We start from the raw sequence: 27,693 nt of genomic DNA on the forward strand, positions 1-27,693 counted from the left end.
TCAAGACTGCCGTTCAGGTTCATTTGCAGAAACATGACAAACATGTTCCCTGCAGCGTAACGGCGACGGTGACTATTGAGCCTGTTGGATTGGAAGTTCAACGGCATCCATTAGGGGTGTAAAAACAACCCGTTCGATGCACAGTACACCCGGCAAAGTGCAGTTTTACTAACACATCCGCTGTGCTGAGAGCCATCTAACCACACACTCAGCTAATGAATTACACTGGTCCCTCGTTTATCGCGGGAGTTACGTTCTAAAAATAACCCGCAATAGGCGAAATCCACGAAGTAGTCAGCGTTATTTTTTACAATTATTCTAGATGTTTTAAGGCTGTAAAACCCCTCACTACACACTTTATACACTTTTGTCAGACAGGCATTAACATTTTCTCACTTTTCTCTCTTGTTTAAACACTCTCAAAGTTCAAACCTTCGTAGAAAAATAAGTCCAGTATTATAGAATGAACGCATTCTGTACTGTACAGGAGACACGGCACGGAGGAGATTGATTGACAATGGTCTACAGTCCCTTAGCCAATCAGGACGCAGAACAAAATGCGCTGTTTAAAAAAAACCCAAAAAACCCCCCCCAAAAAAAACATGCAAAATTGCACTAAAAAAAATCCGCGAAACTGCGAGGCCGCGAAAGCTGAACCGTGTTATAGCGAGGGACAACTGTATATTATTTGAATTATAATAATTGTTATCTCAAATCCATTAATGTTATTTTTGCAAGTAAGACAAAATACGGAGAACAGTGGAACTGGTGCGGTGTTTTTTTTTTCTCCCTTATGTACAAAACAAACCAAACTGATATCGTGACACCAAAATCTTGACGAAATGAGGGTTTATTGAACTGTTACACCCCGAGTATCCGTGCAGCCAAACCAGTTTCATAGCAAAGATACGAGAAAAATATGGCTGTTGGTTGCAGAGACACAGGTGGCACGAGCTGTTCAAGACATGAGAGGTTTTTTTTGGTTTGTTTGTTTCTGTTGAACAGCAGCTCCGAGGGGCATTTGTCTCTCCACACTTGAATAATTCTTAACTATACACTCTGCTTTTTACTCTAAACATGTTAAATATTAAATTGACGGTGCATTACAGGGGACTTTCCACATATATTTTGGGACTGTCCAAAACTTATAGAATATTGAAAAAATATTCCGAAAGAGATTTAGGCTGATTCTGGATGTTAATCTGCCTTTTAAATTGACTCTATCATGTATTAGGCATACTGTCTGAAAATTTGGAAAATAAAAATCTGATTTAAATACCAAGGATGTTGCTTTTAATTTGCAAAAAATATGATTATAGTTTCTAAGTTAACCCTCTGAACCCCAAGCAGTTTTGGGGCGTTTTCTGCTCCCCTCGCATTTTGGCTCACTGTGGGCTTGTTTTTCACTACAATTACAAGTGCTGCACCTCTATGGAAACAGCACAGCTGTGGCTATCACCTGAAGCCATTCAAAAATGTCTTTCACACAGTATGAAAGACTTATAGTGCCATAAATACTAAAAAAATAAAAAAGGCAAACTGATTTTTTTTTGATAATTTATTTTACAAAAATCGAGAAACATTGGAATAAATGTACAGAACATTTTTTCAGGTACCCACAAGTGTCACTGATCCAGGAAAAAAAAAAAGTAGGGCTTCACATGATTTATTTCCTGAAATATTAACATTTTTCCAACCTGTATGAACTTAGGCGTTTTTACTGCCTTGTGCCCTTCCATGTTACTACTGTTGCCTACACACTGAAATTCAGTGAATTTTAGTCATGCGACTGTTGGGCTCACCTGAATCAATCAAGATGTCTCAGATCCGCTGAAGGCCGCAGAATTTTTTGTTTTTTGAATGATCTGGATTGAGTAAACGACTATTTTTTGGCGAATTTTTGAATGAAGCATGTACCGCTAAACCGAAGTCGGACATGTTGCATTCAGGGACCGTCGGAAAATTCAAATTCCGACGAGAAAATAGGTTTTTAAAGCTTCCAGCTATGATAAACGACTGAATTTTGGCGATTTTTTAAAAAATACATGTCTTTCTATCCCGCCGGTGGGTTTGGGGTTCAGGGGGTTAAAGCCACAACTGTAATGCGTTGGAGTGACGGGGTTAAAAATGTCAGTCATGGAGCAAATTGCAGCTGAACTACAGGCTGAAAATGGAGGCTTTTGTAGGAAGATGGACACCAGCCATACAGAATCCATCAGAGGAATGTACATGAACTGAAATTCTCCACTTTAATTTAAGTTCCATCCTCATATTTCATGTATCGTCTGTGATTGCACTTTATTTAATGCTTTGTAAAGGATTTGGACGAGTGCAAATGGAGTAACATCTCCTTGTTACATGTTTCTGAGAAAAAAAATAAGTTAAAAAACAAATTAATAAATAAAATGGCTGTTCATATTTTTACAACTCAGTGTGTTTCTAACAAGACGAGATGCATGCATAGATGAGAACACGCAACGCCTTTTTCTCTCTTAACCTGCAGCTTCAAAGCCTCAAAAAAATTGTGACGTGTGTGTATCCACTGTATTCAAACTGTGTTTTGCTTTGTGGGTATTTCTGTATATTTCTGTGTCTGACTTCATCCCGTCAAGCTTCTTGTTTTGTTGCTGCTCATTTTGTTCTCTCATGCACTTTGCAAAACTGGTTTTCACAGAAATAAAAATGTAGTTTACTCTCTTTGCCCTGTTTTCCAGTAGCTATAGCCAGACAGAGCTGACTTCCATAAGTATATTTTGTTGCACTTCCCTATTCCTTACATATCATGAAATCCTGTTATCTTGTCTTTAATTCATTAAATACCATCAGCAAGCTCTTTTCTACTCTCCTCTTTCCATCCTCACTCATTCACTAGTTGACAGAGTTGAGGATATCCTCAGTTTTATGGAAAATTAACCAGTAGCTCCATACTTTGCATGTCAAAAACACTGAACCCCAAAATAGCTTGTGCAATATATATATGCAGGCTTAGAGAAAATGAAGTGTTTTATTGCAAAACAATTGACACAAATGACACTTCCTCTTTCAAAATGACTCCTGGTGCTTTTTGGAGGAAAGCAGCCAACCCCACTGTTTGGTTGTCAAGTAATACAATATTCAGAACACACATTCCAGATATGGAAGTAGCAGTTTCATCCTGGTCCGGCAGCATTGGTATGCAGTTCGTTCTGCCTCTCGGATGCAACCAAACAGACCGTCTCTTCTCTCCAAATCATGCGAGAGATGGCAAGCGTCCAAAAGCCGAGCTGTTTGTCTTGGCTGGATTTTTACATACGCCGATAAAGAAGAAAAAATATAAATGATTAAGAATCATGCAGCCCTAAACTGGCCCGGTGGGATTTCTGAAAGCAGCAGAGTCGCTCCTGTCTTCGCTTCAGTGACACGTGGGTCAGGGAAGTGGTTTGTGTTGCTCAACGGGAGGAGTAAACGCAAGGGTTCAATTCCTGCAAGCTTTGCCTCCCGTAAAATGCATGAAATTACCGAATTGAAAGATCCATTAGATATATCCACACTGGCAAAATGTGCAGCCCTTTTTTTGTTATTATTTTTAGTGCTCTCTAACACACTTTGTCCTTGTGTGACTCACAGGCCAGCAGCCCCCAGGACCTCCGGCTGTTCTATGAAAAAAATAAGACTCTCAGCCCCAAGTGAGTGTTTACAGTTATGGAATTTTTTATCGTCTGTTGTGTTGAACTATTGCTCTGCTGTTGCCGGACTGAATTTTTATTTTTAAAGATGTTATTTATAAGGGCCATACACCGAAATATCTCCAGAAAGTAATTATAAATGAAAAAAAAAAAAACACTTAAGTGAAGAGCCCATTACTGTGAAGCACTCTGTAACTCTATTTTGAAAAGTGCCACAGAAATAAAGATGATTGTTATTATCTTGGAACACGGCTCTGTTTCGCTGCAGCGTTCTCCAAGTGTGGTATTTAGGTCAGTCACCAACAAAAATAAGCTTTTACAATTTCCTCCGTTATTCCTGCACAGCTGCTCGATGAGAACCTGTTCTCCTCAAAAAGTCCTCTTTTCCTGGACGTGGACGACCTCACACGATTTTATGCAAGACATGGCCTTGCATTTTTTAAAAATTATTATGAAACTTGTAAATTAAAAACAATTAAGTCCTCTCCACGCTATTTTGCATAACATTAGTGCTATATTTAGTCAAGTATTATATCATGTAAAATGATTCACCTTTGGAAAAAAAAATGTTGAAACACTTGGACGGCTGGTTGGTTGGTGATGTGACCCGTATTTATTCATCACACAGGCAAAACACACCGTTGGCTCCAAATTAAGTTACACTAATTTTCATCTCCACCTGAGATGTTTCTGCGACCTGATTGCAAACGCTGGCGGGGCAGGGCTCTGTTCGCTATTCTAGCTGGTGCCTAAACTTAGACTGATGTTTGCCTTGTTTCCAGCATCCCCAGAGAGACCTCATGTCACCTGAGACACCTGCTGCAGGGTCTGCTGCAGCGCAACCACAAGGACCGCATGGACTTCGGTTAGTGATCGATAGACTGTCCCCTGCAGTAAAGTCACGCTGGGAGGCAAAAATTCGTGCACAGTGTACGAGCTGGTACTGATGTAAATGACGTGTTTAAATCAATTTAAATTGCATTGAAAAGTAACGCAGTGCATTCTGCTGTGAGCGGTGCAGGGATGTGACTTCACATACAGTACGCTGGAAAATGGTTGGGCCAAATATGCAATTTGCAAATGACAGTAGACTGCACACCTCTTTATACATCTCTATAATGCAGCCACTCACTGCATGGACAGAGGAAGACTTCACTCAGGGAATTATTATTATTAATATGATTGGCTAATAGGCCAGAGACCAAGCTGCAGAAATACTTTACATTACATTTAGCTGATTTTCTTATACCGAGCACATTACAGTAAGTACAACTCTCACTGCCGACGTTATGAGAAATCAAAATGAGAATGGATTGTGCGGGTCGCCAGACACCACATCCTAAAAAAAATATTCCTGTGAAAAAGAAGTGTTAGACAAAGAAACAAAACCCATTAAGAGGTGGTGGAAAAACTGTGTGTGTGTTTGCCTCGCACAAAGAGATGACCGGTGTGTGTTTCCTGGACTGTTGTGCAGATTCCCGGTATTGAACCTCTCAACAATTTTCCCTTCTTCTTCTTCTTTTGTTTTGTAGATGAGTTTTTTTGTCATCCTTTCCTGGAGGCCAGCGCGTCCACGAAGAAAAGTGAGTGCAACTACGCAGTCGATTTCTTAATGTTAATTGCAAACAAATGGTATTTAACAGAGGTGGGACCAAGTCATTGTTTTGCAAGTCACAAGTAAGTTTCAAGTCTTTGCCCTCAAGTCCCAAGTCAAGTCCCAAGTCAAGACAGGCAAGTCCCGAGTCAAGTCCCAAGTCAAGACTGACAAGTCTCAAGTCAAGTCCCAAGTCCTACAGTTTGAGTTTCAAGTCCTTTCGAGTCCTTTTAACAACAGAGTAATAAACATATCATGTATGCTTTTAAAATCTGCATTTATTTATGAAAACGTTTTTTGTTTGTTTTTTTGTTTTTTTTTGCTCCATTCTTATTTTGTTACTGTCTTCTAATTTAACAAAACACACTACCTGGGAAAACCTTTTTGATCCTGCAGTCATAAAATCAAATTGTAAAGCAGAATCACCGTCTGGTAATGTAATGTAATTAATGTAAATTAAGTAATGTAAGTAATGTAAATTACTTATCAAACAGACCTAACAATTCAACTACCAATGAATCAGCAGTAGTATGCATGTGATAACATAGATTGAAAAATAAGACGAAGTGATACCTCTTCTCTGAATAGACAAGCTAAGCCAGTGTGCTGCTGTTAGCCAGTGAAAATACAGCGGAGTGCCGACTCTTCGCTGTATTTTCACTGGCTAACACTATCTATGTCAGTGCGCTGCTGTAGACTGGAAAGTTTCTCTGCCTTTTGGCTCGTGCGGTGCATTTGCTATTAAATTCCGTGTTAAAAATAGATTCTGTTTTATTTGGCTAATTCCGTGGTAAGTTGACCCCCCCGACAGCACACACGAACACAAACACACAGACGCACACGTATACACAGGGAGGGAGATAGAGCGTTCCTTAATAACATACTTTTTAATCTTTGTGTTTTGGGGAAAGTAGGGAGTCTTTCCAAGTCAAAAGGCTCAAGTCCAAGTGAAGTCACGAGTCCTTGACGTTAAAGTCCAAGTCGAGTTGCAAGTCTCTTTACATTTTGTCAAGTCGAGTCTAAAGTCATCAAATTTATGACTCGAGTCTGACTCGAGTCCAAGTCATGTGACTCGAGTCCACACCTCTGGTATTTAATGTTAGGAGTATGTTGGTATTGCTGTTTCTGTGTGATCTGACAGTGGACTCCAATACAGGTGATACAGTGATAAAACGTGCTATACATTTCAGCATGAAGAGTGTACGTACAATGGAGATAAAAATACAAAAACTGGGCTACAGGCCACAGTAAACCAAAAAAACAGGAAAAAAATGAGGCTGCATCCTGTTTTTGGCTTCTGTCCGGCCTCACTCGGTCTCTCTGAATGTCATAAAACGCACCTTGACTCTTTTCCAGCTCCAGATCGGGGCTTTAAGCCAACAATATGACGTGATTAATGTTATTTAAATTACATAGTTTAAAGAGGGCACTGGTGCACTGGTTCATATTTCAGAGGTTGAATGGCATAGAGCAGTACATTTTTTTTTTTTTTACTTACTTATTCATTTATTCATTTATGTATTTTTCAATGCCAACAGACAATAATTTTGTGTGTTTTATCACAGCAACTCCTACTGTGACCATGACATGCTTCCCCAGCTCTGCGTCGGCCAGCTCGTGTAGCAGCTCCTCCACCTCCCACCTTGCCTCCCCGCCGGTTTGTCGCCTTTTTTTTTTTCCAGTCTTTGTGTCTTTTTGCAGACGTGTGTGTGCATACTGCATGCATTTTTATGTGTGTGTGTGCCACTTGAAAAAAGGCCCTGTTTAGTGAGTTAAGTCAGTGATAATCTGGTTCCCCATAAGGTGCTGTGTGCTGCCTATCCACCATTTTCTGAATTCCCGGTGAAAATCAAAGTTTAGTAGTCAGTGAGTAAATGTTCACCAGTGTGACCTGGGTGTTACTTGGGAAGTTGCATACCAGCCCATCAGTGATCTGTGCAGTTGGAGCGGTGAAACTTCTACAAAAAGCTCATGCACATGTATCCCATTAATGTGTATTTCACACAAAAGAGCTTCAATCGGCTTTTCATTTTGTCCCCGGAGGGAACGGTTTCTGTCCATGTTTGGTTTTTGTTGAAGAATTATTTGAATGTTTGAGTGATTGCATGATGGAAGTTTCCAGCTATATGTGTAATGTTGCCTAAACTCTTCCGAATGTACCAAAGTATTTCTAACTAAAATGCAGTTGCAGCTGTTAAATGCAGCAAAATATCTGATTTATCTGCTGTAAAGGCCGACTGTCAGTCCTTGTACCAAGTTAATCTAGTTAACAAGTTCAGAAGTCAGTTAATTTGAAAAGAAAGATACCTTATGGGCTTTTTGATGTTTATTCATCTCACTGAATAAATACTTGTTTAATAACCGGCCTCCTCCTGTTACTTTGCAAAAGTGGCCCCCAGGCAAAGCAAGTTGTTGCCTAAAAGTGTATTTGTGTGTTTATGTGCATTTAGCTGCTCATGAGAGCTAGAGTTCTCATATTCTGCCCGAACCCGACCCGACCCGACCCGACCCGACATTTTCGGGTCGGGTCGGGCCTAAATTTTACGTGAATTGGGCGGGTCGGGTCGGGCTTCGGGTTCTGTGGGGGATTTTTTTTTTTTTTTAATAAAAAAATAGAATTATGTGTTCTGTTATTGATTATGACGTTTCATTTTTATGTGACTGGTGGAGAGAGTGAGAGACTGGATTGGATTTGGAGGCTAAACTTTCAGTGACAGACAGACAACCAGCTGTGCGAGCGCAGCGCAAACAAGTGAGAGAGAGTTGCAGCAGTATCCCGCTGTGCTGGCAGACTCGGCAGCAGGGACGGTTTCTGCTACGGGCAGTGCAACTGCCCAGGGCGCAATCTACTTGGGGGCGCACGAGAAAAAAAAAAAAAAAAAATCTCCAGTTTTCTAGACTACCGTATTGACCCGCACATGCCGCGGCACCATCAGTCGGTATCAGGCGGGCCGGCCGCGGCACCGTCCGATACCGCGCCCACCCGTCAGGTCTGCCGGATCTGACAGGTGAGCTGCCTGATGCTGGCCGGTGCCGCGGCCGGCCCGCCTGATACCGACTGATGGTGCCCCGGTGCCGCGGCCGACCGGCTCTGTTAAATAATGGCGAATTTGGCGATTTTTTTTTTTTTTCTTCGGGCTTTATCGGGCTGTCGGGCCTAAAGTTCGGCTAATTAGTCGGGTCGGGTCGGGCCTCGGGCTGGCCCAGTCAGGCCCGGGTCGGGTCGGGTCTTAATTTTCAGGCCCGATGAGAACTCTAATGAGAGCATGCAGTGGACAGCCAGCTCAGTCTCTCTTTCTGCTTTTCTTTCTTCCTCTCCTTGCCCCCGTCTCTCGCCTCTCCCCTCGTCACTGCAGCAGTCTCTGGCCGAGGTTCAGCACCTGCGTGCCAAAGCTCTGCCCTCCCCTACCCAGGAGGCCACTGGCTTCCTCCTCAAGGACTCGTCCGGAGGAGGCGGCAGCAGCAAGAACTCCTCCTCCTGCGACACAGACGACTTTGTCATGGTGCCCGCTCACTTCACCAGTAAGAACTTCATTCTCATTTCGGTCGCCGTACAAGTGTTTGTCTTCTGTGAGCCATGGAGTCCAGGAGTAAAAAAAAAAAAAAACGAATATGATTGAGTGTTTTGTTGCACAGGCCCTTAAGCCTTGAAATGCCCAGTCTGAAAGGGATTAGCTGGGTCATGTAAATAACCAGGCACCAAAATAAAATACTCATTCATTCAGTATTCTTTCATGTAGACAGGGCTGAAAGTAGTTTGATAGAAAGAGCATGGAGGTCCATGGTAACTGAATACCACCTCTGACACTGCTCTCATTTTTTTATTCTTGTGATATTATCAATCCGTGGGAAATTCGTTTTTATTTACCTTTGTTTTATAATGTTTTCATTCCCTTGGTTTTGCAGCAGCTGAGCTGACCTGTGAGAGTAAAATGCTGCAGGACAGCCTGATGAACAGTGGGTAAGTGAGAGCCAGGATTGTGTGAGATTTCCTTTTTCTTTTTTTTTTGTTTTAAGATTTCACCTAAAAAAGTCAAGTGAGGTCACTCTTTATTTATATAGCACATTTTAAAAAACAACAGGAATTGCCCCAAAGTGTTTTTGTTTTACAGTCGCTGGCAGGAGGATTTACAATAGAAATGCACATGTTTAAAACTGTAAAACATTGAAGCCAAGACTAAAATGGAAAACACATTGGAGAGAGAGAGAGAATAAAACCATCAACAAATTAAAACTCAGCGGGAGGACGCACGAGATAAACTAAGAACGAACTCGACAAAAACACATTGTGCAACCTCGGATTGAAGCAGAAGCAAGAGGAAGGAAGTGGGTCTTCAGATTTGATTTTAAAAATGTCAGTGGTGGGACTTAATCTGGGAATTGGAGGCCGTTCCAGAGCCTGGAGCAGCCGCAGAAAAAGCCCGGTTAGCTTTGCTTTTGAGGCGTGATCGGGGGACTGAGAGGAGCTGCAGGACCTGAGGGCAGAATATGAAATTAGCACATCAGTAATGTGTTACGGAGCTAAAAGCAGCACTAAATTTTTTAAAATCAAGTCCGCATTTCACTGGTAACCAATGCAAACGAGTCAGGACGGGAGTTGATGGTGCTGTCTTCTCTTTGTGCCAGTTAAAAGTCCGGCAGCTGCATTTTTAATAATCTTTTGAAGTCATGCCTCCTGTGTCTTTTCTCCCCTCCATCAGCTCTCTTCTGGTCTCCGCTGGTCTGTGTAGCCAAGCCAAAACTCCACCGCACTCGCCGTCCTACAGCGGCTCTCCAAGCCCAGTCAGGTAACAAGCACAGAGCGTCTCGGGGTGTTTGTGTCCCTGTGAGGCTCAGTTGGCTGAACAGAACAGAACAGAACAGCACATGCAAATGATGGTTGGTTACCTTTCAAATTAGCCGGTGGGAGCAGTAAACATTTGGCTCGTGTCAGCGCTGATTCAATCCTGCAACGGAGACACCAGTGTAGGGCAAAAGAAGAAAAAGACAAGATGTTGGATACCATTTTCACCTCTGTACGTCTAGTGATTAACTTCCTATGGGTAGCATTTGCCATTAGCTTAGCATAAAGACTTGAAGTCTATGGGAGTCATTAGCCTAGCTCTGTCAATGTGAGAAAACAAGCCTTACAGCAACTCCAAAGTCAGCCCAAAATGAAGTTGGTGTGTTGTTCAGCTGTTTAAATTGTGTGTATGTAATGTAATTTAATTGTATGTAGTGAATATAGAGGCCATAATTATCAAAAATCAACAGAACTGAAGGTTTTAACTGTGTAAACTTATTTTCATATATTGATATTATTTGCTAGAGTGTTACTATTGGAGATATTAATAAAATTCAGTTCATTGTCATTAATTCCATCATGTGATGCTCATGTAATTTTATCACATTTTGAGAATATTGTCTGTTATGTGGCATTTTCCGTGTCTATAATACTTGAAGCATTCATTTCTGCTTACAATGAATTGTACTGTTAGAGAGAGAAGAAAACACACACACACACACACACACTCACAAAGTGTTTCTCTCTTTCTCCTGACACTCTTTCTGTTCTCCTCAATCTGCTTGGCAGGCCCAGTGAGTTCTCAGCGAGTAACTATGGTGGTAACTATGGTAACTATGGCCAGTCTGTGCCTATCCCGGTTCCCACTCAGGTCCAAAACTACCAGCGCATGGAGCAGAACCTCCACTCTCCCAGACAGGATGGCTCGCCGCGGTCAGTGTCCACAGCGACACACACACACACACACACATTCACCCACACACAGTCTAATGCCAGCATCTACACCTCCCTCTCTACACTGATTTTTTTTTTTTCTTTTTTTGGAGAAACAGTCCAGAGTTTATGAACTTGCCTTGCGGTTTCCTCCTCAGGCTGTCGACACCGGTGCGGCGCTGCAGCAGCGGAAGCTCGCTGGGTTTCGCTCGGCCGGGGCCGTCGCCGCCCTGCGTCCAGGGAGTGGCTGCCACCGCCCGCCGGCTGTCCCTGGGAGGAGCCCGACCCTTCCAGCTCTCGCCACAAGGTACAGCAGCGGCCGCGCTTCACCCCATCAAACAGTGCAATAGATGGAGATTATCACTATTCCTATATTTACATCTTTGTTTGACCGCTTTGTTAGCGCGGCGTGATCAGTGACCAGCTCGGACCTGGCTGGTTGTTAACTCTAGTGTAGTTTATAGTTTCGTATTTTTCATTAATTTGTATTTTATTTAGTTGTTTGTTTGTTTTTTCAATTCATTTTAGTTTCAGTTCGTTTCCAGAGTGGGTTTGCTTGTTTCAGTTTAGTTTTTATTGTTGACGAATGTTTAGTTTTAGTTTAGTTTTGATTAGTTTCAGTATTAGTTTTCTTTCTTTCGTTTTAGTAAGATAGTCGCGGTGTTTGTCAGAGGCCGGATTTGAGAGGTTCAGAATAGGTATTTGATTGGAAACCTTGGTGACGGCGGCAGACTCTCAGTCTCCATAAACATCAGCACCAACACCTCCTCATGCCTGCTGTGGTGACAAATTTGACCAACCTGACAAACATTATACCTAAAGACATTTTAAGTATATTTTTTAATTTCATTTTAGTTTGTTTTGTAAGTACACAATAGTTAAATTTCATTTTGTTCTTAAGTCATTATTTATTCTTTTTATTTCAGTTAACTAAAAATTTTTTTTTCACACCTAACATTTATTTTTTAGTTTGGTCCATCATAACCTTGATTTACATCATGAAATCTTTGACCGAATACATTAATATCAACATGTGATGTGATTGTAGAGATGGCTGTTGGTGCTCTCATGAGATATTTAAACATCAGAAAGTTGATTTGTTTCCTTGTTTGTTTGATTTTCTTGCCTGCTGTAAGGGTTCAGGTCTCGTGTGTCCTTTCTTTTTGTTTTTTCGGCCCACTTTGGGCCTGTAAAGCCTTTTTGAGGCTGTGACTGTGATTAGGTGTGCTAAATAAACCTGATCTTATCATTAATAATGTGGAGATGATGACCAAGCAGGCAGAGGCAAATAACAGAGCAGCTAGAACAGTCAAATCATTTCAGGAAACTGCATCCTTTTCCGGTAATGCAGTTTTTTAAAAAAAAAAAAAAACAGGAGAAGACAGCATTTATGCCATATCACGATATCACAGCATCCAAAATCCCAGATGATATCTAATCTTATGCTTTCGATATATCCCTCAGCTCTAGTGCAGTGTAATGATGCAGTGGGAGGTGGGATATCTGGCATCACTAATATGTTGCTGAACAAAAGTTAAGCTGCAGCCAACTTTTTTTTGTCATGCATAGACACATAAGGACGTGCAGTTTGGTTATGAAAGGTGTTTTTTTTATGTGTGTGTGTGTGTGTGTGTGTGTATGAAGGCGCCACCTTTTCCTCCTCTCCCTCTTGTGCCTCGAGCTGGCACCGTCTCTCAGCTGCCCGGACATGCATGCCAGCCGGGCATGTGAGGGATTTTTCATTCCCTGCGCTGCCTGGACAGATTTGCTGTCGCTGGTATTTGAGCTGTGAGAATGCTTTGTGGAATAACACTTTGCTTTTAAAGGAAAAACTTAAGATATTCAAGATTTCCTTCCATTTGGAGGAGTTGACAAAAACTCCAAAGAACATTTATCAAAAAATAAAAATATAGTGTGGCTTCTTGGTGCTGCTGGGAGTTGCTGTTTTGCTGCATCTCTGATATAGGATGACTTGTTTTTCCACAGTCTGATTGGTGGCTTAAATGTCAAATACATAAATGTACAAACTTTGGTTCAGAGATTTATTTTTGGATGCTTTTTCTTTTTGCTGAAGAGATTTTTTTTTTTAACATAGGGTAATATTTAAGTAGTCACTTCTGCCTTTCTCTATGTATTTATTTTCTCGTTGCTAAGGCTCCTTGTTATAAATTCCCAAATGCTCTTTTTTTTTTGCCTCTATTAAGTTTTCCCCTAAAAGCCGCAGTATCCAGACTTTCCACTGTCCCACTTTCCTCCCGCAGCTCTCCAGTACACCGACACACGGCTGACGTCCCAGCAGCAGCCACAGGTGACGGGACTGGGCACGCGGCTCCACAGTGCCCCCTGCCTGTTGGAGTGCGCCAGTGGTGGCAGCAGACAGAAGATCAGGAAGCAGCACTCGGACCCCGTGGTGGCCCCCCAGGCGGGCCCGATGACTGTGCGTCCGCTACACTCCTCCCCCCGGCTCAGCGAGCTGATGCAGCGCAGCCCTCTTCCCACCATCCTGGGCTCTCCCTCCAGGGTGGGTCACACTGTCAGCTGTGTGTGTGTGTGTGTGTGTGTGTGTGTATACATCTGTGTATATGTATAGTCAAGTGAAAATTGGACAGTTTATTCAAAAAAGAAATATTTTCCCTCTTACCTCTGGTGCAGTCTGTCCATTCAAATAATTTCTGTGTGATTTGATGAGGTTTCAATCTGCTGCAGTCTTCCCACTTTCTCTGCATTCTAATAAAATGAGACTGGATGGATATTCATTTGTAGGACTCCATCATAAATTTAAAGTGGAAAAACTCATCAGCAACACCTCTCTCTAAAGACAATGACACCGGTACTCGGCATAATCCAGAGCCCCCAGGGGTAAAGAGCTTCTTTGGGAGCTACTTCCTGCCCTAGATCACTGTCAGACTGTATCTATACGCTTTTAATTCATAACCACTACATGCAGATAGGTACAGGTTGCTAGGATAGATTTTTATGCAGGATAGATTACACAAGGGGAGTAAGTTGGGAAATCTTTTGTATTTTGGGTGAACTGCTCCTTTAAAACCTGTAACAAAACAAGTTGATGTAAAGTTCTTTACAGGCAAAAGAAAGCCACAAATGCCGACCAAAGTTATTAGGGTGTGAATGTTTTGTGTTTTACCTGGTTTATAAAAGGTGGGGAGGCAATTACAAAGGAAAACAAGGAGAGTGCATGTCATTTACTATAATGTTCTTTTTAGGAACAGATATTTAGACAATAATTAATAAACCTCTTCTTTAGACTGACCCGGCAGTTTAACTGAAGCCCTTCTCTCTCTCTTTCTCTTCTTTCTGCTCAGACCATTCCTCCGTTTGAGTTCCCCAAGCCTCCCAGCTCTCCGAACCTCGTGACCTTCCTGACACAGCAGGGTTTGGTCCTGGGTTCCCCCGGCAGCAGGACTGCCCCGCCCGAGCCCAGAGACACGGGACAAGCGGCGCCCGCGCAGGTCGGCCAGCCCGCTCACTGCATCCACCGCCTGAACGACAACTCCAAGGCCTTCGGACGGTACGAGCCTCCGTTACGTGTGGAGAATGAATGTTCCTTTCACTATATCTGAATGTTTATGTTGAAGAAAATATTTCTGTATATTTGCTGCACTGCTCCAGTTGTTTGCTGCCAGTGCAAAATCGATGTTATACTAAGACAGATGTGGGACAGGTGGGCTTTGTGCAGCTTATTTTTGTAGTTTGGGATCAAATATCCTCCTTTTTAAAATATTTTAGATTGTGAACATATTCCTGTTGTTTGACTTAAAATTAAGGCTTGAATATAATTACTTTATATCTGTTTGCATTGATTTTTGTGACTGTTTATATTGCTGTTTTTCATTCATTGATTATTTCTACTAACTAAAGCACTTTGATTGTGTTTTGGGAAGCGCTATTTAGTGTTAGTGTTAGCATTATTAGTGTTATTTTTATTTCAGGCATTAGTATTATTGCATTTTTTGTGCAAAGACAACTATACTAGCTGGAAATGTGTCTCCTCTCTGACATTTTTCTCACATATTGAGAGAAGTTGTCAAAGAGAAAGGGGTGAGCTGAACAAGGGGAATAGCTTGTGGAAATGTGTTTAATCTGAATGTATTTCTAAGTGTCTTTCTCTGCTCTGTGTCTGTGTCCCGTGCAGGTCTCAGAGTGCGGGGCGTCTGTCTGACATGCTGCTGATGGCTGCGTTCGGGGCAGGCGGTCCCATGGGCGACCGCGGCAGCACGGAGAACCTGACCTCCGACAGAGCCATAGACATAACAGGTACGCACGTGTCTGCACGCTGCGTGACCGAAATTAACAAATGAAGATAATGCCTCCAGTCGGGCATTTTCATAATTACGCTTAAATATCAGACAGGCCCATTTCAGTGTTAGACAAGCAAATCATTCCCTACACTGAAACCACCATCAAGCTGCAACTTTGCATTCTGGCAGCTCCAAATGGCACCGGCTTTCGAAAAATTTGAAGTTGAGTGCCTTAAAATTATGTGAGGTGATGCAAAACATCTAAAATTTGTGAGTCCAGTTTTCCCCGCACAGAGAACTCACTCACTGCTGTTGAGGAGTTTTGATCAGTCACTTCCTGTTGGTGGAGGAGCATACAGATCTGTGGTGGGGTAGCAGCAGTTTTTATATTGACCTTCTGCACTACTGGCCGGGTATCTAACCTCCCCCAATTTTTCCACCCGGTGTAAATAACTTCAATATCACAGTTGTTGTGTCTTTGCCTTTATTATTTCAAGGCAACAGGTTGCAGATGGAGATTCTGTCAGATTTAGATGAAACAACATACAGCGTCTCTGCATTTCGAGGCCGCTGCAGTTGCTGATTAAACTTGGATTACTCAACGTACAGGCACTTTCACTAGCGTGTTTTGCAAATCACTTCCTGTTCTCCTTCTCATAAGTTTAAGTGATGGTCATCTGGATAAAATTTGCTGCAGGCCGTGTGATGAAAATGGACGGCTGTGCCTTTGTGGGAGAATGTTAAAGGACCATACCAGTGATTTTACATGTTTACCATAATATCTACGACATGTATATACTGATTTCTGTTTATTCCGTTACAATGTGAAAATGAACTTTCAGAGACTTCAAACTTTCTTCACACCAGTATTCCTTCACCGTAATAAAATCCTCCACATTCGTTTTTCTAAAAGCAGCAGCACTGTTGTGTTTTGATGACTTGAAATCAGAGAGGAGTGAAACACTCCCTCCGCCAGGGGAAATAGTCCCCAGGAGAAATGTTGAACAATGTTGAAATGTTGAACATTACAACATTACAAGGTGACTATTTCAATCAAATTTGAAAATCAAGCCATTTTGATTATATGTTATGAAATCTTGAGTACCCCCACATGAATTGCAAAAATGGTTTGTTGCAATTTAAAATATAGGTGAACTGTAGTAAATAGGATAATTATTCACAATCACTGGTATGGTTCCTCAAAAGCATTTATCAAAACATGCTTGGTTCTGAGTGCTTTACAAGTAGTAGCAAAGTGATAATTTTTTTTTTTCCTACCATCTTCATCGAAAAGGGAAGTTTGGAAATTCATAAGTCTATAGATCAAGGCGACTGAGACTTGGTTACTGCTAGTTTCCCTTTTTCCCCGTTCAAAATGCTTCGATTTTTATTTTGATTTGCTTTGTTTGTGATGATGTCTGATTGTTCTTCTGATTTTTTTTTTTTTTTTTTTGCAATTAAAATAAAAAAACATTTGATGACAAAAAACAAAACAAAAGGCTTGTATAACTGTTTTTCTATCGCTCCTGTTTTTCTGTTGCTCTCCTCCTCTCCATTGAACGACTTTAAACTTTTAATTTGTGCGCTCTTTCTGTCACCTAGTGCCCCCTAGTGGTGGTGGAGGTGTGCTGCCTGGATCCAGCAGCCCGGCGCAGGTGGTTTTCACCGTGGGCTCCCCTCCCAGCGCGAGCACTCCACCTCATACCTCCCGACACAGGAAATACTCAGGTAGGGCACACAAACCATTAACATGTGTGTCAGTGTGGCGTGCTGTTCATGACATGGAATTTAACGAACACCTCTTAGTCCAGTCATTTTATGAAAAAATCCAGGACAAATTGCAAGAGAAGCAAACTCAACTGATTTTGTGTCCTCAGTTTGTCCTGAGTGAGGGGAAAAAAGTCTCAAGGAATCCCACTGGTGGAAAGTTTAGAAAATCACCTATTTATGACCACATATTACCAAAAAACACCCTTTTTTTAACACACAGGGGAAAGGGGTTCAGAATTTTACTTTCAGATATCACTATAAAAATTCACAAGTTGATTACACACACAAAGACAAGAAAAAAAGTCAATTACAAGTTCTTTGAATTATTCTGTTTACACATGCATATCACACATTATCTGATTTGATATGGGCTAATATGGAATAAATACCAGAACAGATATTTAAACAGTGAATTAAAAAGTTACTATATAACAGTGAATGAAAAGGTTGCTATATATATAACAGACTGTTTAAATATCTGTTCTGGTATTTATTCCATATTAGCCCATATCAAATCAGATAATGTGTGATATGCATGTGTAAACAGAATAATTCAAAGAACTTGTAATTGACTTTTTTTCTTGTCTTTGTGTGTGTAATCAACTTGTGAATTTTTATAGTGATATCTGAAAGTAAAATGTTGAACCCCTTTCCCCTGTGTGTTAAAAACAGTGTTTTTTGGTATTATAGGTGGTTTTCAAAACTTTCCACCGATGGGATTCATTGAGACTTTTTTCCCCTCACTCAGGACAAACTGAGGATACAAAATCAGTTGAGTTTGCTTCTCTTGCAATTTGTCCTAGGTTGACCCCAATTTTGGCCTAAAATTACTGGACTATCTAATTAAAGGCCTCCGCCCTTGACTGTGAAGAGGTTTAGTTATTTGTAACCCACAAAAGGTCCTATATCTTTTGGTTTTCATGACCAGTATCTCCAGTTGTGAGGTGCTAGATAGACAGATAGATCTCTCCCTCTGACTCCTGTAGGCTCCTCCAGCTCCATCAGCCCAGCAGGCTCCTTCACGGGCCGCCATCCTCAGACGGGCACCTACCTGGACGGCTTTGAGGCCTCATCCAGTCCCCGCTACAGTTTCATGGACCCCATCACGGCCAATATGGGTGGTCCTGTAGCCTTCGAGGCTCCTGAGCTGCCTGAGGAGACCCTGATGGAGGTGAGAAGCAGGATCCCTATGCAGGTCTGGAACGTAAAGAAACACTGTGGAAAAGGACTCACCTGTGCAATACTGTGTGTGTGTTGTAAATTGTCCCACCCAATGAAATCAGAGGCAGGGGAACTAGGAATTGTGTGCATCCATCCATCCAATTGTCACACGGTGGTAAAACGTCCAGACGGATTCTTGGATTTCCACCAAGTTTGGCAGGAAGCACCTCCGTCTCCACCTAGAGTCTGAATACCTGAATCTTTTATCCTCCATTGAAATGCCACCAATACACAGTCTCTCTCCTCTTTTCTGTCCGCATGTCCGAGTGCAGCAGGAGCACACAGAGACTCTGCAGAACCTGCGCTTCACGTTGGATTTCGCCCGCTGCCTGATGGAGGTGGCCGGGGCCCGAGGGACTGGCGCTGCTGGGGAGCCGGCGGACGCCTCCCATCCCTTCCTCCAGCAGCAGAGCCTGGTGGCGGACCAGATAAGCTCGCTCAGCCGAGAGTGGAGGTAACAGCATATCAGCCTTATTAGAATGCCGAACACCACCTATATTAGCATACCAACACTGATGATAGTGTTTTTGTCACCATCATGTGGAGAACAAGACAAAGAGCTATACCCGACTCACAATGTCTAGAGTTGGCTCAAGGTGATTCGGCAGTTTATACTGGCTAAAGGGAAGGAAAGCTTGTACCCTCTGCAATTCTCTGGCTAATTAATCCAATAATTTGCACATCTACCATTTCTAAAAGGATATTAAAAGGTAATTTTTTTCCATTCCCTATTGCATGATATTCCCAGTGCATTTTTAAGAGAATGTATTGTGTTATTGTCATATTGCAGTGCCCATTAACTATCTTTAAAAAAAACAAACAAAAAAAAAAAACACTGCTTGTCGTTTGGGGGTTTCCAAGGGATTACTGGAGGAATGAAATACATCACAGCAAACAGGGAAAATTAGTGGGGGATGATGAAGTTATAGTGGATAATCCATTCTCTCTCCCTGTCCTCTAATGCCCATAATTGGCTGTTTATTGACAGCATTGTTGCTTGTTTTATTTGTACTTTGGTTTTAAGTATGCTGTGTGTGTGTGTGTTTGTGTGTGTGTGTGTGTGTGATTGTCTTCCCTAGTCATGCAGAACAGCTAGTCCTGTACCTCAAGACTGCAGAGCTCTTGTCCACTGCCTTACACACAGCCATGGAGCGAGTCAAACAGGGCAAACTCTACCCGTCTTCTACCGTCAAACAGGGTCGGTCATGTCATTTTTTCCAATAGCAGTGTCGTGCATAACTGTTCAACTTGTGCGTTCATCAATACAAGTTATCAGGTTGTGATTTTAAACACAAAATCCCCTCCTGTCCACATGCAGTCGTGCGGCGGCTGAACGAGCTGTACAAGTCGAGCGTGGCGTCCTGCCGCTCCCTCAGCGCCCGGCTGGAGCACTTCTTCTCCCGGAAGCATCGTCTAATGGACCACATCACCTCCATCACCGCCGAGAGGCTGCTCTTCAGCCACACCGTGCAGATGGTAAGCCGGGAGGACGAGGAAAACAACACTTGTTTTGTTTTTATTTGTTCATTTTTTTTTTTTTTTTTACAGATAACTGGAAAGCACAGAGGGAGACACCGCCATAGTATCTTGTGGGATTTAGTCATAGCAGAGCACATGTTGCTCCAGACTTGGCAGACTTACTCGGTTATCTGACGATTCAGATCAAGTCCACTCAGTTTTCACCAAAGAAATATGTATATGTGCAGGCTTGGATAGTGAAAAACAAGCCTATGTTTTTTTTAGTAAAATTCTGTTCCAGTGGGTGATGTGGATGACCCCCGCTCTAGCAGGAAAGTACACAAAATCATTTCGCTGTCCATGCATGCACTTGAAGCCAAAACACACACACAAATGTACACCACCAACACACTCGGCGTCTTCTGCTGAATCCAACCTCACCTAGTAGGACTGCAGGATTCTTGCTAAAACGTGATTTTTCTCTCAAGGAATTGAGATCACGATTCTCTCAGACGATTCTCACTTTTCCAACAAAAATACATAATGCACTCTCAGATGTTCAGGTAAGAATGTGTCTGAGATACTTGCTGTCTAGTGAGGCATTTAAACAGACGGCATAACTCATCGTGACTTAAACTTAAAAGTCTCTTGTAACAAAAAAAAATACCTCGAGTCTGTTTTCCTCTCTAAGTCATACAGTGCATATGGAAATGCGGTGTAACATCTGCGTTTTTGAGGTTTGTGTGGTCAGGTGGCAGGGATGTTGTGATTTGGTTTGTTTGTCCTTCTTTGCAAACTCATCTTAGATTTTATGATGAAGTTTGAGACAGTTACAGAGATTTGTAGTGTTGCCTTGCGGTGCTGTGGTGCCTGCAAATTATGACTTCCTTGTACATCATCGTCGGGTTTAAATTCAAAGCTGCTCCGCACGCCGGACTTTGGAGTGTGCTCCTTTGTGGGATGAGTACAAGATCACTTTTTATATCTATTTAGGTCATAAGAAATGTGTGTATACAGATATTTTTTTTCAGTAACGCTGTGTGCTCGTAGGTTCAGGCTGCTGCGCTGGACGAGATGTTCCACCAGGGGGAGTCGTCGGTGGTGCGTTACCATAAAGCGCTCCTGCTGATGGAAGGCCTGTCGCTGCTGCTCACCGAGCAGGACGACATCCTCAGTGTGAGCAAATGTAAGTCACCCTGTCACCTGATGACACATTCTGAATGAGGGAAATGCCTTCACTCACATTTTGATTAATTAAATGCACACAGTTTCCAGTCTCAGTTCAGTGTGTTGAGCACCAAGTGTGTGTGTGTGTGTGTTTTTTTTTTTTTTTTTTTTTCTAGCACTGCTGTATCCTGCTTTGCTTACTCCACCTCTCTAATATGTGTCTGTGCTGGCCTCTTAACTGCAGCTATGTGTCTCTACATTCTTCTTCCACTTTGATAGTCTTGCCTCAGGGTAGACAGGCTAAGGCAGCGTTCACACACACACACACACACACACACACACACACACACACACACACACACACACACACACACACACACACAGAGCTTTTTTTTTCTCAGGTGCCGCTGTCTGGTTTTACATGGAATGCTATGGGAGGCGGCTGTGAAAGGCTCAGAAAGCAGCTCGTCTAAAATGACACCTCAAAGGCGACATCAGCCGCTTTTTTGTCAGCTAATCGATCACGCCAAGAAGGGTCACATGCAGAACTCCATTATGGTTACGTTGTTCCAGCAAACATCCGTCACTGCCTGTTTTTTTTTGTTTTTTTTTTTATATCAACCAAAAATCTCTCGTCTGTTTATTTTTCACTCAGAAAAAGACGGTGGCAGCTGAGGGGAAAAAAGGCCTTGTGTGTGAACGAGGCCTGAACGGGCACACTGAGCGCTGAGGCCGCCCCGCTCTGTGGTTTCCATCGTCTTGAGCTTTCATATCAAAACATTTTGTTGCGAAACGACCTGCTTCAGTACGGTGCCTGAGAGGGGAGGAAAAAATGCACACTGGATGTAAACAGACAGCAGTGCCAGTGAGAGTTTCTGTCATTAAAGGAATACTCGCAAAGTTTTGGGCAATATGCCGTTTTCCCGACAACTGAGACAAGGTGTTTGGTACAGTTTTCACATCTGTACGTCCACTGGTTCGGTTCATATGGGTAGCATTTTGTGTTAGCTTAGCATAAAGACTTGAGGTCTATGGGAGTCGTTAGCCTAGCTCCATCAGAGTAAAAAAATAAACCTTATAGCATTTCCCAAGCTGCCTTATGTACACACACTGCAAAAACTCCAAATCTTACCAAGAATATTTGTCTTATTTCAAGTCAAAATGTCTCATTACACTTAAAATAAGACATGATCACCTCAGAAATAACTTGTTTTTAGACAATTTTTACTTGTTTCAAGCGAATTTTCACTTTTTTAAAGTGAATTTTCACTTGTTCCACTGGCAAATTTTGCCAATGACACAAGCAAATTTTCACTTGAAGTGAAAATTGTCTAAAAACAAGTTACTTCTTAGGTGATCATGTCTTATTTTAAGTGTAATGAGATATTTTGACTAGAAGTAAGATATTTTGATTTGATATTCTTGGTAAGATTTTGAGTTTTTGCAGTGCAGTGTGTCATGTACAGAGGTGAAAAGGATATCAAGCATCTTGTCTCAGTGTGGGTAAGTCAGAAAAAAAAGGTATTTTGTCCAAAATGTTGCAGCATTCCTTGAAGGGCCTGCTAATTGGAGAGTTTTTCTGAGAGTTTGTGCTCACCTGCGGCTCGTAAACATAACAAATTTCCCTGCCACGGTGCAAAATCCCACCTTAATTTCAAACCCTGTCAGTGCCATATTTCCCGATGCAACCCCCTGTTTCTGTTGTAGGTTTTCATTATGTTTGAATCACCTGGTAGTTTATTCATTATATAGTCACACTGCTTTTGATTCTTCAGTCCTGATCCATTTTCTGTTTTTTTCCTTTGCCTTTTGTGTCTGCAGGCAAGGAGTGCATCGAGCGTCGCCTCACTGCTCTGCAGTCAGGACTGTGTGTTTGAGGGTCCTACTCTGCAGCTTAAAATGTTGCTTTGATGTCAGTAATTTGCACCCTAAGGAACCACACCTCCACCCCTCAACCCAGTAAGGATTTCCAGCATACAGTGCTTTGATTTTCATTTAGACACCCGTCACCCTGCAGGGTGTGTGCTCTCTGAAGGGTCTGCCGTGTGTGTGTGGGCTTTTGGACGTGGACAGTGGGCTTTGACACTTAACATGGACCAGTGCTGGATGTGAGATATTTATGTTGTGAAAGACTGACTGCATTTTCTGTGAGAAGACCCCGCCCGTGGCACTGAGGAGGGCATTTTTCGCCAAGGAGTTTTGTGTAGATTCTCTTCACTACCGGCAATGCATCCAGGAGCAATCATAGCCAAGTAATCAACGCATAGCATTTAAAAATGGACCAATATAGATGCTAAGGATTCATAATTGGTATCCGTGCAGATAAAATGTTACCCCTCACTAAGATCAGTAGCTGGTGAGAAAGTATCTACTGTACCCCCACATAAGGAAGGGTGCTGATGGTTTGGATTTGTCCGATATCATTCTGAGCGTGTGTGTGTGTCCTGTACCGCGTGTTTACTTCTCCATATTCAATTTAATGTCATTTGTTTTGTGTAAGGGGAAGCATCCATAGGACTGCTAGGTGACCGCTAGTGCACACAAGCACTGATTTAAAAACAAAAAAAAATCTGTGGCCAAAAGTGACTAAACAATTATTATTATTATTTTTATTTTAAACGTTTCGGTTTTGTTGATATATTTTCATTTGATTTCATTCAAGTTATGTAAAGGTGCTGTTGTGGAAGCGATTCCCTTCATGCATCCCACTTTCTGACACTTTATTTGTGACACTTTTGCCATATCAAATACCATGTCCCCTTTTTGGAACAGGACTGTTGTGTCAGGAGTGTGTGGCAGACTCTGCTGCGCTGTCTCTAACATGATGTGTATTATTATTAACTAGGAGGTAAGTTACTGGGGCAATAAGCGATTCTCTTTAAAAAATTACGTTTCTTATTTGCAACCCAGACAACACATTTCTTGAAATTAAGTATCCATCAGCTTGGGTGATGGATATGGAAGATATGAAATCATATCAGTTGTCCCAATTTTATTCGACACACCAAAATAAGCCACAAGAAAAGCGAGACTAAAGAAATATGGGTAACCAAAAATGATTCATTGTTACCCGTCCAGCAGATAATCAACTTTGATGTCACTTTATAGCCCTTTTCATGAGACTTAAGGGCAGCACCAGTATTCCTGCTTTCCTGCTGAGACTTAAATGAATTTTTAAAATTTTTTTTATCTTTTTTATGCTTTTTTGTATATTGGTTTCAGACTGTCCCATTCTTTCTGCTGGTAAGATGCAACAGTGATCCTCCAGTCTCGATCTTCTGTATTATGTGTCTCCCAATACAGCAGAGAACTCTCTAGCAAGGCAACATTTCCCTCAACAAAGTCCAAAAAAGAGATTAACATAAGCAGGTGCAGCTGTGATACACACACCTGTAGTTCATCCACATAGAACGGACAGGTAGTGGCAGTAAAACCTCAGTGAGACTGAAAACACGTGTTATGTAGAGTAAAATATCTTATTCTCAAACTATTTTTAGTCATCATCTCATGTGAGTGGATATTATTTAAAATATTTTCATGAGAGCATAAATAATCACTTTGTTTCATTTTTTTACTTTTTGGTCAAAAAAAAAAAAAAAAATCACTGATTGCACCTTTAACCAGTAACAGTCAGGAACGTTTGACCAAAGTTTTGTGGAGCTGGAGAAGCGCAGAGTCGAGCTTTCGCCTCAAAAGGCTTCAAACGGAAACGGTCTGTCGGTTTCAGCGATCGCCACCATGTCGCCAGGTTTCCAGGAAACACTCTGCTGCAGTCGAAGCCGAGTTGTATTCTTCAGATCTTTATATATAGTAGCCTTTTTTTCTTTTTCTTTTTTTTTTTATTTCCAGCCCATCAGTGATGCTGTCGAGTAGCAGGAAGCATCAGCTTTGAATGTAGGGCTGTGTGCGAGGAGCAGCCTAAAGGTTAGGCACCTAGCAGCGAGTCTGATCCCAGAGCTAACGCCTGAATCCAGGTTACTGCACTGTTGAAGTACTGTAGAGAACCATCTTGAATGGAACATGCTGACCATGTCCATGTTTTTGTAGATATTTAGACATATTAGCCTATTTAGAATTTTTTTTTTTTTTTTTTTTTTAATTTTTACTTCCATAACTATTGTGCAGTTTTAGAATCAAGACCAAGAGGAGATGTGTGGTTGGTGTGTGTGAGTGCTGACAAATAAATGGTATAAGCTATAAAAGCCTTGAAAGGTGGAAAAAAAAAAATTGTACACTGAAAAAACAAACAAACATAGAAGAAAAAAAAAAAAAAAAAACGTTGTACTGACTGTGTTGTGTTGAATTTCAGAGTAGCCAGTGGATACATGATGATTGTGTTGGATTTTGAACAGCGACTTGCTTGTGCTGATTTGGAGTGATGGTTGAAAATATTTGTTTTTGTTTGTTTGTTTTTTTTCTTGCTTGAGTTATTTATGTATTGTAGATATTGACCCTCCCAGAAAGGATGCCATGGCTCCCTCCCACCCCTGGAGCTTTGACTTCAGCCCTACATTGTGGACCAGAGGACAGGGTCAGCTTCTTCTCGGGCTTGTACAGTGTGCATGTGTGGACCAGTGTTGTTTGTGTGAGGTCACCGACGGACAGTGCAATTTTTTTTTTTTCATTCAATGCACAGAATTAAAGGAACTGCTGTGTAACAAGGTGTGAAAATCCGATTTTTGTCAGCAGTCTACCTTGCACGGGGTCAGATTTTTTTTTTTTTTTTTTTTTTAAACCAAAAACATTCGCTGAAATCAAGGGTCACTCTGGTGTGTATGACAGAGTATTAGGGCCATTGTGTGAGGAAAATATGAAAAATAGTTAAATATATATGATTATGAAGCGAGTTGAGTGGGAATATTCTGAGAAACAAACTCAGATATTCTCTGAGATTCAAGTCGTAAATTTACAAGAAAAAACCTCAGCAAATTCTCTGAGATTCAAGTGGCAAATTTACAAGAAAAAAACTGCAGAAATTCCTTGAGATTTAAGTCGTGAATTCATGAGAAAAAACTTCGAAATTAGTATGTTTTCTCCTGAAGAGGCCCAAGTCATGGTAATGTGTCTTCAAAGTTCTTGATTCTTATGATGATATTGTGATTCTGGGATAAAATCACCGGGATTTCATTGTTACTAAACCAGTTTGCAAAGTATAATTTGATGAGGTCATCGATTGTAGGCGTGATAAACAGCAAAGTGAAGCGGGGAGAAAAAGTAAAAGAAAAACTATTTTTCCAAGTTTTTTTCTCATAAATGCACAACATAAATCTCAGAGTATTTTTTTTCTTGCAAATTTGTGTCTTTATAACACCTTCTTTCATAAATTTCTGAGTCTTTCGCCGTAAATTTACCACTTTAATCTCAGAATATCCTTTAATCTTAAAGAGAATACCTCCCCTGGCTCCGTAATCCCACCCCCCAATGGCCCTGATACTCTGTCATAGCAGTGAGCTGTGGCCCAAGTTCGTCTTTCTTGTCTCTGAGGTGTGCATTCATCCTTTTCCACCATAATACGAGGCAGTAGCATATTGAGCCCATCCTCTGCCTCTTTAACCAAGTTGAGAGGGTGAGTGCATATTTCCGAGTCAGATTGATCGATATATTGTCGAGGCAGAAGATAATCCCAACCGAAGCCGCCGGTATCGTAGCATCGTAGGAAGCAACAGAACTGAGGAAAGGCAAAAGGTTTGAATCTGTGTTTGTTCGCTTTAGGGGGTGCTTCGTGGCCTTTTTTCTTCCCATCAGAGAGACAGAGATATGCTGAAAATCTGTTTAGATGTTGCTTCACGTGGTGTGCTCTGTGTGTATCTGATCGTGTGTACATTCCTAGTATCAGCTGATCACCGTGCCCTCTCTCTCCTGTATGCACTGATCATTCAGGATAAAGCAGGAACGCCTCAAGAGAGGCAGGTAGCAGCAAAGCGATCTCTCATCTCTTTTACGCTGATACATGCAACACTATTTTCTTATTTTTTTACTGTTCCCTTACAATCATCACTATGATCATTACGTGAAAAAGATGGTTATGGTGGGTAGGAGGTAAAAGCACCATGAGGAAATTTTCAGTAACAGAGGAAAAATGTTCTGTATCTGAGCCTGACCTCTGACCTGTGGGTGGAGGGAGGCAAGTGAAATATTTTCTACTTTTAGGTCAGTGTTGGACCACATCGAAAAGATATTGCAGTGTAACCAATGTGCTGTGTGCACTCCCACAGTAGATCTGTCATTCATTTTGATTTTGATTTTGTTTTGTTTGAATTCCTGAATATTTTAATTCTGTGTTTTTCACCTATCTCTGTATCACTTGTAAATATTGTAAATTAAGTTATTGCTCTTACTGTATATATATACATATATATATATGACACTGCAAGCATGGAGAGAGTATTCCCATACCACATTACACCTTTCCAAAGAATAGGCCTTCTGCTGATCTTCCGTACTATCTGTTACTATCGCGAAAGGCACTCTGATGGCGCCCCCCGTGTATGAAAGACACACTATCATCCATGTAACCTTTTACTGTTTGAGAGTTGCAACATGAATAAAAATGAATCAAAGTTATTTTGTCTGTGGTGGGTTTATTACTGCTGCTGCTGCTGCTGTGTCACCTCAGCTAATCGTATTTTACTTGAGCTGAAGGTCTACATGAATGTGACATGATTAAATCCTGTCATCTTCATCTTCCTTGGACAGTTGATTGGAGATACATTCAACACCATAAAACAGTATATTGCTATGAAAATGTAGTGTACCTGGGGGGGAAAAGTGTAACACAGTGTAGAACACCATTATACTATATTATTACTGTGAGAAAGAACACATGTTAGCACCAGAAATATT

General features: G+C 41.6%; 1 protein-coding gene across 1 annotated transcript in view; it reads left to right on the forward strand.

Annotated features, from left to right (window-relative positions):
* ulk1b (unc-51 like autophagy activating kinase 1) overlaps positions 1-27,414 on the forward strand; it is a 47,826-nt gene extending 20,412 nt beyond the window's left edge. Inside the window, exons 9-27 of the mRNA XM_030065161.1 lie at positions 3,607-3,665; positions 4,448-4,530; positions 5,198-5,248; positions 6,825-6,916; positions 8,616-8,781; positions 9,166-9,220; positions 9,960-10,046; positions 10,832-10,975; positions 11,134-11,282; positions 13,237-13,496; positions 14,299-14,504; positions 15,129-15,250; positions 16,837-16,962; positions 17,991-18,175; positions 18,498-18,679; positions 19,305-19,423; positions 19,544-19,701; positions 20,734-20,869; positions 22,672-27,414. Coding sequence (XP_029921021.1) covers positions 3,607-3,665; positions 4,448-4,530; positions 5,198-5,248; positions 6,825-6,916; positions 8,616-8,781; positions 9,166-9,220; positions 9,960-10,046; positions 10,832-10,975; positions 11,134-11,282; positions 13,237-13,496; positions 14,299-14,504; positions 15,129-15,250; positions 16,837-16,962; positions 17,991-18,175; positions 18,498-18,679; positions 19,305-19,423; positions 19,544-19,701; positions 20,734-20,869; positions 22,672-22,727 — 2,436 coding nt within the window. The 3' untranslated portion in view covers positions 22,728-27,414. The remainder of the gene's footprint in view (positions 1-3,606; positions 3,666-4,447; positions 4,531-5,197; positions 5,249-6,824; positions 6,917-8,615; positions 8,782-9,165; positions 9,221-9,959; positions 10,047-10,831; positions 10,976-11,133; positions 11,283-13,236; positions 13,497-14,298; positions 14,505-15,128; positions 15,251-16,836; positions 16,963-17,990; positions 18,176-18,497; positions 18,680-19,304; positions 19,424-19,543; positions 19,702-20,733; positions 20,870-22,671) is intronic.
* The last annotated feature ends 279 nt before the right edge of the window (positions 27,415-27,693 follow it).

The sequence above is a fragment of the Myripristis murdjan genome, chromosome 12, assembly GCF_902150065.1.
Source record: "Myripristis murdjan chromosome 12, fMyrMur1.1, whole genome shotgun sequence".
Classification (NCBI taxonomy): domain Eukaryota; kingdom Metazoa; phylum Chordata; class Actinopteri; order Holocentriformes; family Holocentridae; genus Myripristis; species Myripristis murdjan.